Source organism: Macrosteles quadrilineatus, unplaced genomic scaffold, assembly GCF_028750875.1.
Source record: "Macrosteles quadrilineatus isolate MER2022 unplaced genomic scaffold, UCM_ALF_1.0 Scaffold_1__1_contigs__length_201487025, whole genome shotgun sequence".
NCBI classification, from domain to species: Eukaryota; Metazoa; Arthropoda; class Insecta; order Hemiptera; family Cicadellidae; genus Macrosteles; species Macrosteles quadrilineatus.
The window spans coordinates 130,836,409-130,855,507 of record NW_026542594.1 but is presented as its reverse complement, the minus strand read 5'-3'; the positions used below and the strand labels follow the sequence as shown (position 1 = coordinate 130,855,507).

The window sequence follows — 19,099 nt, the reverse complement described above, 5'->3', positions numbered from 1 at the left end:
GATATATTTTTTATTTTGATCAAATTTATTTATTTTGTACTAAGCTATCAATATTTTACAAAAACACACACTTTATTAGTTTCCTTGTAGCAGCAAACCTAGGTACTCGTTAAACCTAATGTTATTAAAATATATTTAATTGAAAATCAATTAAGACAAATGGAAATTTGCTTAGTCGGCAGGTTTGCTGCGGCGGGGGTATTTTAAACATAGATTTATTGCTTGTAACAGTTCAGTAGTGGAATTTTCTATTGTGAAACAGTACTTTAAAACAAAATCACTACCGATCATGTCATTCTGTGTCAAGTACAGATTATGCCATTGCCAGTCAGTCGCCGGCGACTGCTTTGAGTTGACCTATTCTGTTGTGACAGCAAGACAACTACCTCTTGCTCATTTGTACACTGTAGAAATATTTGTATTACTGAAGAATCTATAGTAATACAAATTATAACGCATTTTATGTAAACACAAGTTACATTTTAACAAATATTGATTTTTTACAATTTTAAACCAAACTCGACTCAAAACTGCTGAGTTCAAAGATAACCCCGAGTTTCAAGGCCGTACTCGACTCGTACTCAAAATCTCGAGTACTCGCACATCTCTAAAACAAATCTGTAGAGGGATCTTTAAAGGCTTCTGGGGCAGAGCCCTACGCGAATTTACTTTGTTTTTCTTTTGATTACTCGTCTACAGACCAAGACCTTTCTTTGGACACCTCTATCAAGTTTCTACGCCCAGCCAATCTCTCAAATTAGTGGAGACAAAGTTTCCTGTTAAATATTTAGCTTCACCCATGTTAATCTTATGGGAGAAAACACAACTTTGATGGAAGATCCTGTCCAAACTAATAAAGATATCAAAAAACAAAAAACACTTTGCAAAACTACAGATCAGGGCCATTGTTTTGACATTTTAATCATCAAAATCGGTCCAAAAATGAGGGAGGAGTTCTGTTTACAAAAATCAGCTTAGCATATTATGTATATAGATTTGTATTGTTTTTAAAAATCCCAACGGATTGTTTCTATACCATTCAAATGTAGGTTGAATTAATTTTAAATGTGTTTAATATAGAAGGAGAGGAGAAGCAGCCAGAAGCACCTGGGACTGAAGGAGCAGAAGTAAAAAATGAAAAGGAGTCTGGAAGTGGACATCGTAGTAGAGAGACAACTCGCAAGACCAGTCCCAGGGCTGGGGAGAAGCGTCCTCGAAGTACGACGAGCAGCCACCGATCAGGCCGCGGCTCTCCTGTGCTGTCCTTTGACAAAATCAAGGTACTTGCCAACAGCAACCACCATGTCATTCCATCAAGACAACCTAATAATTAAAAATTATAATATAGCAACAATTATAGTCTGATTTTTAACTGAAAGCGGCTGGAGCTCGGCCCTATACCTGCGAGTGACCCGACACACACACGCACACACACCATCCACCCTAATTGCCTAAAAGCCCCGATCCCCCGCACTACCTAGAAATATAACATATGTTGTATGATACCTCAAAATTGCAAATCCTTTTAAGTTAGATATACAGTAAAATGCTTAGTGTTAGTAAATTTGTTGTTTAATTCCATGAAAGTAAGATAATAAGAAGTAAGAAAATAAGATAATGGGTCCAAATACAAAATTATTATAAAAAGAAATAGTATAAAAAAGTATTCGTAACTTCTACATTTTACAAGCAAAAAATATATTGTTTGGTATCATTTTACTTAACATTTTGAGCTGAAGTCAAAAGCATTAACCGATTTTATAACAAAGGTAAAATTAAAAAAATGTATAGTTAAATTTGTTTTAGCCAGTGATGACTCACACAGCAGGTCTCTGGTCCGTCCTAATCTTTTGCGTGTGTGTGTGTGAGGCCTGCGTTTGTGTGAGTAGGGTCGACCCTTCAGCCAGCCGCGTTCCCTGAACAATCATACTATACAGGGTGATTGATATAAGTGTGCCAGCCGTTTTATTCGAAAACTATAAGAGATATCAAAAAAAGTTAAATGGTAAGTCCCTTGGATTTTTTATTAAAAAAGTTATAGTCAAGTCAAAAAAATTATTTTAGCCGCCATTTTTCCAATATGGCCGCCAACTTTGATTTTTCTTATGGAACACCCTGTATTTTATTATGTATTCTGGTAGAAAAAGTAATTTTAAGACGATTTTATTCTTGTGATTTTTTTCATAAACCTAACCGTTTCAAAGATAATAATGGTTTCAGTTGTGAAATTTTTAATGGTTTTCGAACAAAACAGCTGGCATGCTTGCTTAGGCCTTTATCAAAACTCTTTCTCATGCAGAAATTTCAAAACTTTAACCATTATTATCTTTGAAACGGTTAGGTTCATGAAAAAAATTACAAGAATAAAATCATCTTAAAATTACTTTTTCTACCAGAATACATCATAAAATACAGGGTGTTCCATAAGAAAAATCAAAGTTTGGAAAAATGGCGGCTAAAATAATTTTTTTGACTTGACTATAATTTTTATAATAAAAAATCCAAAGGACTTACCATTTAACTTTATTTGATATCTCTTATAGTTTTCGAATAAAACGGCTGGCACACTTATATCAATCACCCTGTATATGACAATGATAATATGTGTAATTAATCACAATGATCAATTTATCGATTGACAATTATAGATTAACTTTAAACAGGCAAAGACTAATATACAGGGGAAGTTTTAAATGAGTTCCCCCCCTACTTTTTTCTACATTTCTTAAGATATCAACTCCGGACTATGTCAGATCATTGTAGAGTAGTAAGTACTTTATTTTGACTGGGTATACATTTTTGGCCACATCTTGATCCGCCATATTGGATACAAAGTTTTTTTTTCCAAATGTAAAGGTAGGGTTGTGTTCCATCGTTTTAAACTAGATTTTTATGCTGAATACGATGCTGCAATCCGTTTTTAAAAATCTTGATCCATTCTAAAGTTATGAGAACTTTTTATAACTTTATATGTAGCCCATTTTAACATTGTGCATTTAGAAACTAAGACCATAATCGCAAAATAGTGCTAGGTAAAGATAAATATACACCACCAGTCATTGTCAACCTATTTTAATTTGGTTATGACGGATGTATTTTTTTCGGCCGCCATCTTGGATCCGCCATTTTGAAATGAGATAAATTTTTTTTTAATATGAATGTGGTGTTGTGACCCATCATTTTGAATTACTTTTTTATGCTGAACTCAATGCCGCAATCCGTATTTTTGTATCAAGCTTTCTTGATGAAATATTACAATTATTTTATTTAAAATGTCAATGTTTCTAAAACAAAATATGAAAATGAAACCCCCATTTGAATAAGCTGGCGGCAAACAGCTGTTTTCTGGACTAAATCCTTGCGTGGGAAGTTCGTCAAAATAATGTAGTGTGGCGTAAAGTATTGTACGTTACTCGTCAGGTAAGCTTTACCGTACTCGCACCAAAAACTGTCGTGCTCGCACGGTAAAACACCACTTACCGGGCTAGTAACGTAATATACCATAGGTATAACACTAGACATAAGAACCTAATTAAGCCCACTAGCCATAGATTATCACTATTTGAAGCATCACCTCAATATATTGGACCGAAATTGTACAACTTAGTTCCTGATAGGGGTGTGCGATGCATCGAAAATGCATCGAAATTTTGATTCGATTCGATTCGATGCATCGAATCGCGATTCGATTCAGTGGTGGTCAAAAAACGATTCGATTCACGAGGGAGTCAGTATCCATATACGAAAAACGCCTGCAGAAAGTCAATGCAATACCCGCAATACAGGAGCGCGTTGCTGTTGCGTTTCCTTTACGAAGGCGTTCTTATTTAATACATTCTTTGCATTAAATATAGCTTTAATTGTTTTATATTTTTTTGTTTTGACATTTCAAATGATTAGAGGTTTTGTTTTTTGTTTTGATGTAAGCAGTGTGTGAAATATTTTACTACTGTGAACCTAGCCAAAACAAGGTAGGTTACTCCAAAATCATTTTAAAAATAAGTCTGAAAAATTGTTACTTAATACTTAACTAGTAAGATCAATGTTATAGACTGATACATTTGGTATTTTTGTTAGGTGTCTGTCGGTCCCCGTCCCCGAATTTTTGTTGGGGCAAAAGAAAAAAAAAGAATAATTTATTTCCAAAGAAACACTCTTATATTATTATATCTATTACAGAGGAATTAAAATGTTCAAATGAGAATTAAAAATTAAGTTGGCTCACGACCTTTAAGAATAAAGACACAACAGAGCAATTGCCGCACTGCCACTAGCCAGAGCCAGGTCTAGTCGTCTACTGATAAGAGTAACAAGACAAAAGCCGTGACGCAACACTAACAGTGCAAAGAAAACAAAGTCAAAAGAATAGAAAGACTATTTATCCAGACATACTAGTATAATAATTTATTGTTCATTCAATACCTAATTAAAAATATATTTTAGTATTTTACATAATAAATTATAAACAAAAGAAATATCTGATATAGTGAACAGATCTGTATCTTGGTTAAATAGGGTTAAAAAAATATATTTCTAAGATCCAATACAATATTTACAACTCACAAATTACATTGAATTAATTTCTTTGAAAATAATCTCTAACAGTTTTGTGTTTTTGAATAAAGAAATATATTTCTTTGTCTCTAATTCCTTGTTTCATCACTTGCATTTTGTCAGCAATTGAAGCAACTGGGTAGCAACCGGGTGGTGTAAGAGGGGAGGGGGAGGGTCTATGACCTTGAATTCACACATCGTTGCCCGGGCCTGGCTGGTGAGACTGATTCATTGTTTTTGTTGACATACTACTACCCTTCCTTAAGAGAAAAAGGCCCTGCTGTTCCCATCGATGTATAATAACTCCCTGGATTGCGCGCTCAGGTTGAAGTAGGGCTCGAAAAACGGTCCGTCGCTACCTCGCTCTGTCCGCGAGGAGTGGGGATAAAGGCATGACTCACCCTAGTGGCGAGCGTCGCGCCCGCTCTCGCCGTGTATTGCTATGTTAGTTTTGTGGAAATATTCCGAGGATAATTGATTGTAACGAACTTAGGGAGGTTTTATAAGCAGATATAATTAATCTACGTACTTGCTCACACTTCATAGACTATGTGTCAAAAGTAAATCTCATAAGAAATGTAGTGGTGATATAAAAGAGTTAGATTTATTTATATTTCAACATTAACCAGAGCAAAGTATATCACTATCACAATAATTATTTGATCACATATGCATGTCATCATTTGCTTCGGTGAGGTCCAATTATTATTGAAAGACTTTGCATCATTTAAGAATATACAGGGTGTCCCGTAACTCTCTGGACACTTGTATATAGCGTTATTCCTTAGGTCAAGACAAACATATTTCACCATAGGAACATGGGTCTGTGGTGTCTAGTTTACCGACTGTCGGTATTTATGTGTTTTTTACAAAAAAACTAATAACTCCTAAACGGTTTGAGATACAGCTTTGATATTTTGCAAAAATGTTAATCTTATTAAGACCTATTATCGTTAGAAATTATACTAAAAAATCATAAACCGTTTCAAAATGGCGGCCATTTAAAATATTTGATGCCAAATTTCACGAAAACCGTTAACTTTACAAAAAAATTGCAAGAGACAAAAAAGTTTTTAAATTTTATGTAGTTTTCAATGATACCTGATTTGTTAAGATTGGATAAATAATAACAGAGAAATGTCTTCTTTTCTAAATGTATGACCACTTTTCTCCATTTAAACAATGCTAATACTCCTTTTACGTTGTTTAGCATTGTTTAAATGGAGAAAAGTGGTCATGCGTTTAGAAAAGAAGACATTTCTCTGTTATTATTTATCCAATCTTAACAAATCAGGTATCATTGAAAACTAAATAAAATTTAAAAACTTTTTTGTCTCTTGCAATTTTTTTGTAAAGTTAACGGTTTTCGTGAAATTTGGCATCCAATATTTTATATGGCCGCCATTTTGAAACGGTTAATGAATTTTTAGTATAATTTCTAACGATAATAGGTCTTAATAAGATTAACATTTTTGCAAAATATCAAAGCTGTATCTCAAATCATTTAGGAGTTATTAGTTTTTTTGTAAAAAACACATAAATACCGACAGTCGGTAAACTAGACACCACAGACCCATGTTCCTATGGTGAAATGTGTTTGTCTTGACCTAAGGAATAACGCTATATACAAGTGTCCAGAGAGTTACGGGACACCCTGTATATTTTGTTTATATTATAGTATGTTTCTTTGTCATACTGTGATTAACGTGTTTGGAAAACATATTATGTTGCTAAATAAAATGAATGTATAATATTTAATGCCAATATCTCAAATGTATTCATTATTCTCACTGAAGTAAAATAATAACAAAATATTTTCTTAGGTATTAAATACTGCTGTGAAATCCAACATTTATTCTTTGATTCAAAGAATTTTGTTAACTATAGACTACCGGTAAGCATAAAAATGCATAAACATACTCCTGTAAATTTAGTTACCATTCTTTGTAATGTAATGCCATATTTGATGTAATATAATGATAATTAAATGCTAGAAACTCGGTTTCTATATCCCGTAAACTGATGCTGAGCCGGCCGAGCTCCTAGCGCCAATGCCGCGCCAAGCGATTTTATGCCTATTTTTAATGGCTTAAAAATGATACAAGCAGGCTCCGTATAAAAAAAAGCTTCAAATAAAAAATAAAATTCATACTTTGATCTAAAACTTTGCCGCAGGATTTTTTTTCCTGACCAAAAAATAAAAAAAGTTTCTCGCTTACTACATTTTTCATGTTTTTAATGGTGTTAAAAAACAATCATCTGTTTTAATTTGCCTAAATAAATTATAAAAAATATGTTAATGTAAAAACTAGCTACATAGTAATGAGCACTGGTTTTTCCAGAAAAATAATATATCAATTTGAAATTTTTATGTTAACAAATAAGTGTAGCAGAGCAGGTTGAGTGAATGTATGTTTGTGTAAAACAGAGGGGTTCATTCGGCCCGTCCGCCTCGGTATCCCACCAATTCGACTGGTGGGCACGGACCGTTTTTCCACCACCTAGCGCGCTATCCAGTAGAGTTATTATACATCGATGGCTGTTCCAAAAACATTGAGGGTAGTTTAAAAACATTGACCTGTGTTGCCAAGGGCACTAGAGCATTTAACTTTCTTGTCTCTTGATTTAATATTATTTTAATCTTCTATATATTATTTAAGAGTTACTTTTCGGGTACCTAATTAGTTGTGATATTGTTTAGCTTCATTTTATGGATTTTTAATTCTTTTCATTCATTAGCTATCAAAATCAGTTGTTTTAGGATTTTAATCTCTTGCAGTACCGGTAGGTCTATACTACTGTATGACATGATATGCATTTTTTAGTCCTTATTAATTATACCATAAACAATGTTTGTATGTTATTTACTGTTTTTGAGTTTTATAGGAAATTAGTTTACACAATATCTTTTCTTCAATGAGTTCTCTACTTGACATGTTGCTTCTAGCCTATTACTATTTTAGGCCCTATAAAAATAATGCCTATGTAAAGCTGTAGGCCTACTGATGCCAATAATAATTCTTTATTTATGATGATGTAACAAATAATGTAAGTGTGAGGTTATTATACTAAGGAGGTTAGGAGGCAGGGAATGAATGATACATGTTGCATGGTGGAAACATGTTATTTTTATTTTCTTCTTGCTTGCAGTCCTGAAGCCGGTCCACAGGCCCTAAACTTGTGATATGTAAATTTATTTCTTAATGGTCTTTTTATATTAAGTTCCATTCAAATTTGTTGTAATTTAGCTACCGGTACCTATTTAGTTATTTAAACAGTTATTAAAATGAGAATGAATGTCTTGATAAAAAAAATATTTTCTTCTTTCTTGCAGTTGAGCCAATTCCAAGTAAAAATTATGAAATAGGCAAGTAAAGCAGCTCACTGGTATTTCCAGCAGTTATTCTAATACATATGATTGAAAATAAATATTTTTTCACCTAAAATTCATATGTAAGTATGAATAGGCCTAATACCACATCAACAAAAATTTGTATTACACAAATGTGATAAATTTTAATTATTGTTAATCCACTCAATTGACAATTATGAATAGAAAAATACCGTATTGCTTCGAATCGAGTTGCATCGAATCGAATCGAAAATCTTTTGAATTGAATCGTTGCTTCGAATCGAAAATTTTTTGCTGCTTCGCACACCCCTAGTTCCTGATAATTTAAAACATCACCAATCCAAATAAATTTAAAAAAGAATGTAAAAACTGGTTGCTAACCAAAACATTTTATTCCTTAAATGAATTTTTAAGTGGAAATTGGTAGGATTTTAAGTATTAAAATTATTTTGTTTTAATTTGAATATTATTACTTAGCTTTAAGTATTGTAATGTAATTGACAAATGTCCTGTCATTTTGTGATGTAATGGCATTCTGTAAATAAATAAATAAATAAATAAATATACTATTAAAGGTAGCAATACACCGTAATTAACAGTTTTAAAGATATAAATCTACACCGTAATTAACAGTTTTAAAGATATAAATCTAATAAAATTAATTTTTAGGAGGAAAGAGAAAGACTGCGCCTTAAAGAGAAGGAAAGAATGCTTCGTGAGGAAGAAAGAAGAAGGGAAACTGAGAGACAGAGACAACGAGAAATAGATAGAGCTCAGAGAGAGGAGTTTGAAAGATTGGACAGGTAAAATTAAACACGACTCTAATGTCTGAGGTAATACTTTATTTTGTTCTGGTTGTCAGGATAGGACAAGTCCTGGAATCTCAAGAAAAATGTATTTTGATCATCAGGGATGGTATAGAATTTGATTCTGCATTTTCTCGGGACGGGATTTATTGCCATCTTCAGCGATTTTGCGAGTGACGATGCCAATGTGTCCGTGTTCGCGGGAGATGTCGCCGTTATGGCGGATGATGATGATGTTGTTGTCTCTGTGATTGCAAGAGATGTCCAAATGGTTATGCGAACCCAGTAGATGATGATGTCTCTATAATTGTGGGAAAGGTCATGATCACAGGAGATGTTCACGATGGTGCCGCAATCACAGGTTATAGTCATGATGACACTGTGAGGTACACATATTACAAAATTATAAATTACTAAAGCTTGTACTGCTTTTCTACAGGTAACCTTATTGAGCCAGAAAACCCTACTTCATTTTTTTTTTTATGTAGTAATAGTCCTGTTATACCTGCTTGTGATTAGCTAGCGGTGTTTTATAACTAGATTGATGTAGTTAATTGCACCAAAAAATGAATCGCTCTTAGTTTACAGTTTTTTATTCCTTGTGTATATATTATGGTGTTTTTAGAACCGTGCAAATTTTGCTATCCACATGAATAATAAACTTAAAGCAACTATAGATAGATTTAGTTGACGCCATTCAATGTACAAAACTGTACTTTATGAATAAAGCATATTTGATTTAATTAATTTTAAACAGTATGATTTAAATTGGCATTCTGTTAATTTACGTTTTTTTTAACCCGCCCTTATGACAGTGTGTATCTGGATCCGGATCCGAATTTTTCAAGATCCGGATCCGGTACCGACATTTTGTTAGATCCGTCCATCACTACTAAATAGTTATCAACCGTATTATTACTGCAAACCTTAACATTTGAATTACATGTTAGGGAAAGAAAGAAGTTGAAAATGGAAAAGGAGAGGCTCCTGCGAGAGAAAGATGAACTAATGAAACTGAAAATTGAGCGACAGCGGTTGCAAACAGAAAGGCAGAAGCTGGAGAGAGAAAGGCTTGAAAAAGAAAAGGAAGAGTTGGAGAGACTTAAACGGCAAAATCTAAGGTTTGTATTGCATCATGTCAAAATGAGTAAAAAATTATGGTAATTTATTTATTAGGGTATAATTTTTGATACACAGTGTATTAAAGGCATTTAAACACCAAGAAGCTAGTAAAAATACCAGGGCTGTACGAATAGTTTTAAAACTAATCAAATCCGTATCTGTTTGGAGATACGATTTAATTTTGAGAACGAATCTACTGTTTCTAACTGGATTTGGATTTGGAATCGATATTTGAATTTACCGGAAAGAGATCCGGGTTCGGATTCGATATTCAAATTTCCTGGAAATAGATCCGAGCCTGAATTTGATATTCGAATTTACCACATTTGGATTCAATATAATTTTCAGCTCAATATTCAATATAACTGTCAGCTGATAGAGTGGTGCAAACATCGACCGCAATTGCTCCACCATATTCTAGCAGAAGACAGAAGGCAAGCTTAATACAGACCGGATCAACTAGATGGTTTATTTGGACTCAACAATATTATTACACTACAGTAGACTCCCTCTTATCCGGACTCCTCGGGACCGAGGCCAGTCCGGATAACGGGTTTTCCAGTTAAACCGACGTCCCCAAAACTCGTTAAAACGGACTGCTTACTGTGATATTTGACTTAAATTTAGGAGAGCATTGTATTTAGACACATGATCACTGGTCTCAAATATTTCCCACGAGAACAGTGATTTCAGTACTGCCCACTTCCTGCCGATCTAGTCCGGTTAAACCAATGTGCTGATAAAAATTGTCTGGTTAAAGAGATGTCATTTCCGCCGAGTGTAGTCCGGTTAAACCGATGTCCGGTTAAAAGGTGTCCGGATAAGAGGGAGTCTACTGTACCTTAATAATACCATCCTTTCCTTGTCTGAGGTTGATTGATAATAACATTAATAATAGTTACAAGTTACAGGATTATTTTATTTAATTCATGCAGTTCTTTATTTTACTTTGATTTCCACAAACTGTGGAAATACTTTTAAGCAACATAAATAGCGCTGAATGTACTACTCCAACCTCAAACTTATTCCAGTTCACTGTAACTGTTTGACTCAGTCCAGTCCAGTCAGTGGCTGAATTCATATTTTTAAGCCCAATGGTTAAATTTTGCGTTATTCATGATTTCGACGAATCATATTGTATTCAATCTCTATATGAATTTGAACGGATGGTGTTTTTGGCCTGTGGGGACCTCAAAACTAAAAATTAAATCGGTCCCGGGTCTATGTCTTACCATGAGACCCACGGTAATATCTTATTCCCTATTTTAACTTTTAGGGGCTTTTATGGGGTAAAAATGGGTTTTTCCTATTTGTGACCCAGAAAACATAAAATTTTGAAATTTCTTTCCAAACTATTTTGTAGAGCGTAAAAAAACAAATAATTTAGTATATTGAAGCGTTATAATGCGCCTAATGGTTACGGAGAAAATTCCAAAAAATTGTTAATTTAAAATTCCCATGTTATTCTTATGGAGAATAAGTAAACCGTTGTAGTGTGCTTGTTTATTAACATATTTTGCCCAAATTTGGAAAATGTTTTTATTTCTTACTAACTATTAACATTTTACATAAAAAAAAAACACTTTTACCCTCCCGGTTGCAGTAAACCTAAGTATGTGTTAAACTGATTCTATTTAAATAGGGAATAAATGTGATATTTTTAAGGAGACATTTTAGTCTAAATCCAATCAGGCAAATGGAAATTCGCTTAGTCTGCAGGTTTGCTGCGGCGGGGGTATATGGAATATATTAGCGAATTTCCCATATAGGGAATATTAGCAAATTTCCCATATAGGGATTAATTAGCGAATTTCCCATATAGGGAATAAGCTATTACCGTACTCACGGTAAGACCTGGACCCGAGACCAATTTTATTTTTCATTTTGAGGTCCCTAGAGGCCAAAAACACCGTCCGTTCAAATTCATATATATATGTGTCCGTTAGCACGATAACTCGAGCAAAAATTATCCGATTTTGATGAAATTTGGTACAAACTTGTAAACTTACGTTTATTCGAACGAGTTCGCGATCCAGCATAATCGGACCATGGGAACGGGGGATTATGGGGGGTTTTATGGGGTAAAAATGGGTTTTTCCCATTTTTAAACCTAAAAACAAAAAATTTTGCGTTTCTTTCTAAAATGTTTTGTAGAGCTTAAAAAAAGAAATAATTTAGTATATTGAAGCGCTGTTGTATGCCTAATGGTCACGGAGAAAATTCAAAAATAGTGTAATTAAAAATTCCCATGTTATACTTATGGAGAAAATGAAAATTGTTGTAGTTTACTTGTTTATGAGTATATATTGATAAAATTTGGCAAATTTATTTATTTCATCCTATACTATTGATGTATGGTCAAAAAACACTTTTTACCTTCCCCGTAGCAGCAAACCTAAGCACTTGTTAAATCTAATGTTATTTAAATAGGGAATAATATGTCTTATTTATGGAAACATTTTAGTAAAAATGTAATCAGACAAGTTGAAATTCGCTTAGTCTGCAGGTTTGCTGCGGCGGGGGTATTTTTTACTGCCGCTTTAAAAAGGTGTTGCCGATAACATGGGAACTTTCAAGGGCAGTAGGACAGAAACAGGATTTTTTCCTAGCATTGTGACCAACTCCAATCGATTTCTCAATGGCCATGTGGCTACATAGTTTTGCCATTAATTGTGAATCTGCTATTTACTGTCTCAACTGTACTTTGAATGTACAAAATTATCATATGATCAGCTGGCTGTTTGTAAATATTTTTTATTTCAATTTATTGTAGTTTTTTCTTAATACAAAAGTGTTTCATGATTTAATCTTTTCTTTTAATTAGGCCTACCTTATTTTGTGTTAGTATATTTATATAAGGCACAAGCCTTATTTGGTGACCCCTTATTATACTTTTTACTGTCGTTAATGCAATTAGACCATAATGAATGATCAAGAATCTTCTCCAACTCCTAGTATACCAGAGGCTTCACAAATCTCACCAATTCAAGTGAAAATTCCACCATTTTGGACCAAAAATGTTTCACTTTGGTTTCATCAAATTGAATGTCAGTTTTCTCTTCATGGAATTTCAAAGGAAAGAACTAAATACAATTATGTAATGAGCTCACTGGACAATGAAGTTGCAAGTCACCTTTCAGATTTTATTACCAAACCTTTGTCTCAAACTCCATACTCTGACTTAAAGGAAAGACTCCGCTCAGAATATGAAATTTCAGAAAATGCCAAACTTAAACAACTGACATCAGAAGTTTTTCTCGGAGATAAGAAGCCGACAACTCTTCTTCGTGAAATGAGAACCTTAGCAGGCACACAGGTAACTGACAGTTTTTTGAAAGTTATTTTTCTACAACGTCTACCTAGTCACATTCGTACTGCCCTAGCTGCTTCTCAAACCAATTCTCTTGACGACTTAGCTAAATTAGGTGACCAAATAGCTGAACTATCAGCTGTCGACAACTACATTTGTGCTCAAGGAGATGTCGCGCAATCTAGTGATCGGATTGCCAATTTAGAAAAACAAGTCAGCGAACTAACTCAGTCTATTGATGGACTTCTTAAGATAAGTAAACAAAACTTTCCAGCCAAATATAAGAACAAATACTATCCTGAAGAGAGAAATGATCAAGGTGAAATTTGCTGGTACCATAACAAATTTGGTGAAAATGCTAAAAAATGTATTCAACCTTGTTTGTTCACACCAAAGAAGAATGCACAACAGGAAAACTTCCTGCCCCGTCACTAAATGCGGCTCAGGATGACAGGGGCTTTCAATCTCGCCGCTTATTTGTAACTAACTTACCCTGTGGTCGTAAGTTTCTCGTGGATTCTGGAGCAGACATATCTGTTTTGCCTCTCACAAACAAAGACAAATGTGCTGTAGGCCTAAGTAATAGACAATTATATGCTGCCAATGGTTCTGTTATCAAAACGTACGGTAAACAAGACATAAAACTTGATCTAGGCTTGAAAAGAAAGTTTGCCTGGTCTTTCATAGTTGCAGACGTAACCCAACCCATAATTGGAGCAGACTTTTTATCACATTATGGTTTACTTGTTGATATCAAAAATAAAAGACTAATCGATAACAGGACTCAATTATCTGTAATGGGAATTCAAAAACTTTCAAATCAACAATCTGTATTGGTGCTTGACCCAAAAGGTAAATACTCAAAACTTATCAACCAATATCCTAATTTACTGAAAGAAAATCCTAATTTTCAAGTTTCCCAGGACACAGTTTTTCACTCAATTCAGACAACAGGTCAGCCTGTGAACTTTAGAGCTAGACGTTTACCTCCAGAAAAACTTGCGGTAGCTAAAAAGGAGTTTCACAAGATGGTTGAGCTAGGCATTTGCAGGCCTTCAAAGAGCTGTTGGTCCAGTCCACTTCATTTAGTTCCTAAAACTGATGGTACATGGAGACCTTGCGGGGATTACCATGCCCTAAATGCAAAAACAGTTCCTGATAGATATCCTATACCTTATTTGCATGATTTTAACAGCCACTTAAATGGAAAAACTATATTTTCCAAAATTGATCTTGTTCGGGCTTTTCATCACATTCCAGTAGCTCCTGATGACATTCCAAAAACTGCTGTCATAACGCCTTTTGGATTATTTGAATTTTTGAAAATGCCATTTGGATTAAGGAATGCTGCACAAACTTTCCAGAGATATATAAATTCTCTTTTGCATGATCTAGAGTTTACCTTTTGTTACTTAGATGATATCCTGGTAGCATCCTCCTCAGAAGATGAACATATTAATCACTTGCAAACCGTTTTTGATAGACTTAATAAGCATCATATTAATATTAATACGTCAAAGAGCGTATTTGGCGTGACTGAGATCTCTTTTCTTGGTTACACAGTTTCTAAACAAGGAATTTCTCCTCTTCCTGATAAAGTTGAAGCTATTGTTAGTTGCAAACTTCCTGAAACCATTCTTGAGCTTCGTAGATTCCTTGGACTTATAAACTTTTACAGAAATTCACTTCCTAATGCAGCTGCTATTCAGCAACAACTATTTGATTTGTGTAAGGGTACACATAAATCTGATAAACGAAAAATAAGTTGGACTTCAGAATCTAAGAAAGCTTTTGATGATGCAAAGGGTCAGCTAGTCAATGCCACACTTCTAGCACACCCATCTCCTGATGCTCCTTTGGCTCTCATGGTCGATGCATCGAACTTCGCTATAGGTTCGTCTCTCCACCAGATTTGTAATGGGAACTTCGAACCTCTTGGATTTTTCTCTAAATCCCTTACAACAACTCAGAAAAAATACAGTACCTATGACAGGGAACTCCTGGCTACATACCTATCTGTGAAGCACTTCCGTTATCTCCTTGAAGGGCGAAGTTTTGTTATATATACCGACCACAAACCTCTATCTTTTGCCTTCAATAAACCCTCTGATACATCTAGTCCAAGGCAATTGCGTCATCTAGACTTCATTGGACAGTTCACTACCGATATAAGGTATCTACCAGGAAAACAAAACATTCCTGCTGATTTCATGTCGAGAATAAGTGCTATTGACCTACCTTCATCAGTATCCTTTGAACAAATTTCTGAAACTCAATCTCAAGATGCTGAACTTAAAAATCTGAAATACTCAAACACAACTTCATTGATATTCAAAAATATTTTACTTCCTAATGGCTCAGAGCTGTGTTGTGACACAAGTACTGGAAGACTACGACCATTTATTCCTCAGCAGTTCAGAAAACAGTTATTTGACTCCCTTCACAACCTTGCACATCCTGGAATCAAAGGGTCTCTGGACCTTATTAAACAACGTTTTGTTTGGCCATCCATGAATAAAGATGTCAGACTTTGGGCCAAAGCATGTCTAGCTTGCCAGAAATCAAAGGTTTGGAAACATACTACTACTGAGATTGGAGCTTACAACGACATTAATGGACGGTTTTCTCACATTAATGTGGATATAGTTGGACCCTTGCCACCTTCTCAAGGATTTACATACTTACTAACTATCATAGACCGCTTTACACGATGGGTCGAGGCAACACCCATCAAGGATATTACTGCTGAAACAGTTGCAGAAGCACTTCTTTCTACCTGGATTGCTAGATTTGGAGTTCCTCAAAACATTACTACAGATAGAGGAAGACAATTCGACTGCAATTTATTCCAGGAATTAACAAAACATCTCGGTATCCATCACATTAAAACTACAGCGTATCACCCTGAAGCTAATGGAAAGGTCGAGAGATGGCACCGACATCTGAAATCTGCATTAACAGCTCAACTCACATCTAACTGGACACAGACGTTACCAATGGTTCTACTGGGACTAAGATCTTATATTATTCCAGAACACAATGTTACTGCTGCAGAAATGACACTAGGTCAGTCCATCAGACTACCATGCGATCTTTTTCAAACCACAGAAGATACCTCAACAAATATTCCTGATTTAGTGTACAATCTGAAAAGAAAAATGAATGATCTCAAACCAATAGAAGCCAAATACCATTCTTCTAAGAAGGTCTTTGTTCATCCAGAATTAAGAACATCCAACCATGTTTTTGTTCGACATGATTCATCCCGAAGACCGTTGCAACCTGTCTATGATGGCCCTTATCAAGTGGTCTCGCGGTCTGACAAGTGGTTTACTGTTCTTACTCCACGAGGACCTACGTCGATTTCTATAAACCGACTCAAACCGGCATTCCTCCTTCAAGATTCTATAAACGATACGATCATTAACCCAAGAAAAAATGACACACAATCTAGAGAAACTCAAGTAGACAAGACCAAGGACAGACATGAAGATGTTGACCTTCAAAAAACATTGATTTTTACAAGATCAGGTCGTAGTGTTCATCCCCCGCATCGTTACGTTCCTCGTTGACACTGGGAGGGGAGTATGTGGCTACATAGTTTTGCCATTAATTGTGAATCTGCTATTTACTGTCTCAACTGTACTTTGAATGTACAAAATTATCATATGATCAGCTGGCTGTTTGTAAATATTTTTTATTTCAATTTATTGTAGTTTTTTCTTAATACAAAAGTGTTTCATGATTTAATCTTTTCTTTTAATTAGGCCTACCTTATTTTGTGTTAGTATATTTATATAAGGCACAAGCCTTAGCCAAATACCGGGATTCAACAAAAATAAATAAAAAATCTTTGGACGAAAATAAAAGTTGCCCGTACACACGCTTGTTTTGTATAGGATTTAATATATTTTCAGTAATATTGTTCAAAAAATTAACCTATATCATAATATAATAGTTGAAATGCTATTTAGATTTTATTTTTGCCATGGTTGTGAGCAGGCTAGAGGAGGAAGTGAGACGCAAGCGGTCTTTGAGCAGCTCCAGAGATCGTGAATATGAGAGCAAGAGACATCGAGCCACTGACACTCGTTACGTCACCTCGTCCTCTCGCTACCCTGACTCTCCGAGGTAACCTGAGCAATCAATCAATTAATGGAAATCTTTCCCAAATGACAAATTCAACACTATCATTTTGGTTTAACTGTTACCTTTAGAAACTGTTCATTAAGATATGTTGCTCATGAGCTTCGTAGGTAACAGTGGTGGGTCAAAGATGTCACGCTAATCAAGATATGAGAAGTTCTATGGCATTCTGTTGTAGACAATTCAAATTCAAATATATTTATTTATGATAATACAACATCTTGGCCTCGACAAGTTTACAAATCTTGTTGGCGAGGTCCAATTGACACACAAAAATTAATAAACAAAATTTAAATTTTTTTTATTTTTACAAAAAAATGTTTCTAGCAACCATGGCGGTTTGTAACAGGCACCTGTCTATACAGAATAATTGGCAGCAGAAATACAAAATTCTAATTATAGTTTGAAAAATTGCTGTATTATCTAACTGACTTAAAATCTATGCATTATATTCCGTTGTCTTTGCTTTCCAATAACATTAGATAGACCAGTAATATACCATATTCATGAAATCTTCAAATTAATTGTTTTTTCAAGCGTAAACAGTTTCTAAACTTAAATAAAGCTGAAAATTACAAAAGCGTGTAGATGTTCAGTGTGAAACATTAACTGATGGACCGATCTGTACAGAACAGGGTTGGAGTGGTGGGTCCACTGGTAAATGGCTAAAAGTTTTGGGCAATGGAGTAGGGGATGGGAAGGCATCATGTGGTATGCAGAATTGTGCCGTATAGCGACACTGCATAGTTTTTCAACACCGGGTTTTTTTTTGGCGCTTTGATCTTGTTAACCCCAGTAACTAATCATTGGTGGTTGAAATTATTTGAATTATTTAAATTATACTCGAACTATCCGTGATATTTTGATATTGATTATACATGGTAATCCTAGGAACGAAGAGAAGGATCTGAATTCAAGTATTTTTTGAGTACAGAATTTAAAAACATTCCACTGTACTTAATTGTGCATCAGTACTAAATCCTCCCATGTCTTCTTCAACCTTTCACACAGTTTCATACAGTTTTTTTTGTTTCCTCCCAGAACTAACGATTACAAGAAAGAGGTGACAGTGCACAAGAGCTCCAGAGAAGTAGCTGCGCCCCCTCGCAGACCCGGGTTTGAGCCAGACTCTACCAGACGGCTTGTCACATCATCTAGGGATGGGTGAGACTCAAGTCAAATATGTTGAAAATCTAAATAATACTCTGCTTCTTAAAAGTTTAATATAGTAGGTTTTTTCAGGAGTCTGTAGAATTTTTTTCACATAATTTTCTATATAGCGAATAAAATATTACCTTTGGTTTCATGGTAAGCCCTAAACCCAAGAAGGATTTACTTTTTAGTTTTTATATTACAACCCAGCTAATCCGGCACCTACGGGATCGGGGACCTTGGATGGAATAGTAAAAAGGTCAGATTAACCAAGGAGCAGCATGTTCAGGATTTTTCCGTGATCACAGGAGACGATTATGGTGGTTTTTTTATTGCTGGCGATACAGTAGGCCCCCTCTTAACCGACCTTGTATCAACCGATAATCAGATTATCCTACTTCAATCATAAAATATTATAGTTTGTTTTAACCAACCTTGCTTTGAGAGCAGTTCGGTTTAACCGCCGCATTCTAGGAATCTCGGCATTTCCGCTCACACGCTGGGCGATGAGAACCGAACCATACACTTATCTCCACAGGATGTGACTAAGAATAAGTTACTGTATTTTGTATTGATCACAAAAAATATAGCTTGTTGTCAGTTTGTCATCATTATCTGTAGTGCGAGCACATCTGATCTGATTTGTTATCTGTGCGG

At 34.8% G+C, this 19,099-nt stretch overlaps 1 protein-coding gene across 3 annotated transcripts in view; it reads left to right on the top strand.

Moving 5' to 3' along the window:
* The window catches only part of LOC128985009 (scaffold attachment factor B2-like), a 106,467-nt gene that overhangs the window by 76,566 nt on the left and 10,802 nt on the right, over positions 1-19,099 (top strand). For all 3 annotated transcript variants that reach the window (XM_054404391.1, XM_054404384.1, XM_054404395.1), the window contains exons 11-15: positions 1,081-1,280; positions 8,576-8,709; positions 9,663-9,833; positions 17,147-17,275; positions 18,332-18,454. In XM_054404391.1, the coding sequence (XP_054260366.1) occupies positions 1,081-1,280; positions 8,576-8,709; positions 9,663-9,833; positions 17,147-17,275; positions 18,332-18,454 (757 nt within the window). The remainder of the gene's footprint in view (positions 1-1,080; positions 1,281-8,575; positions 8,710-9,662; positions 9,834-17,146; positions 17,276-18,331; positions 18,455-19,099) is intronic.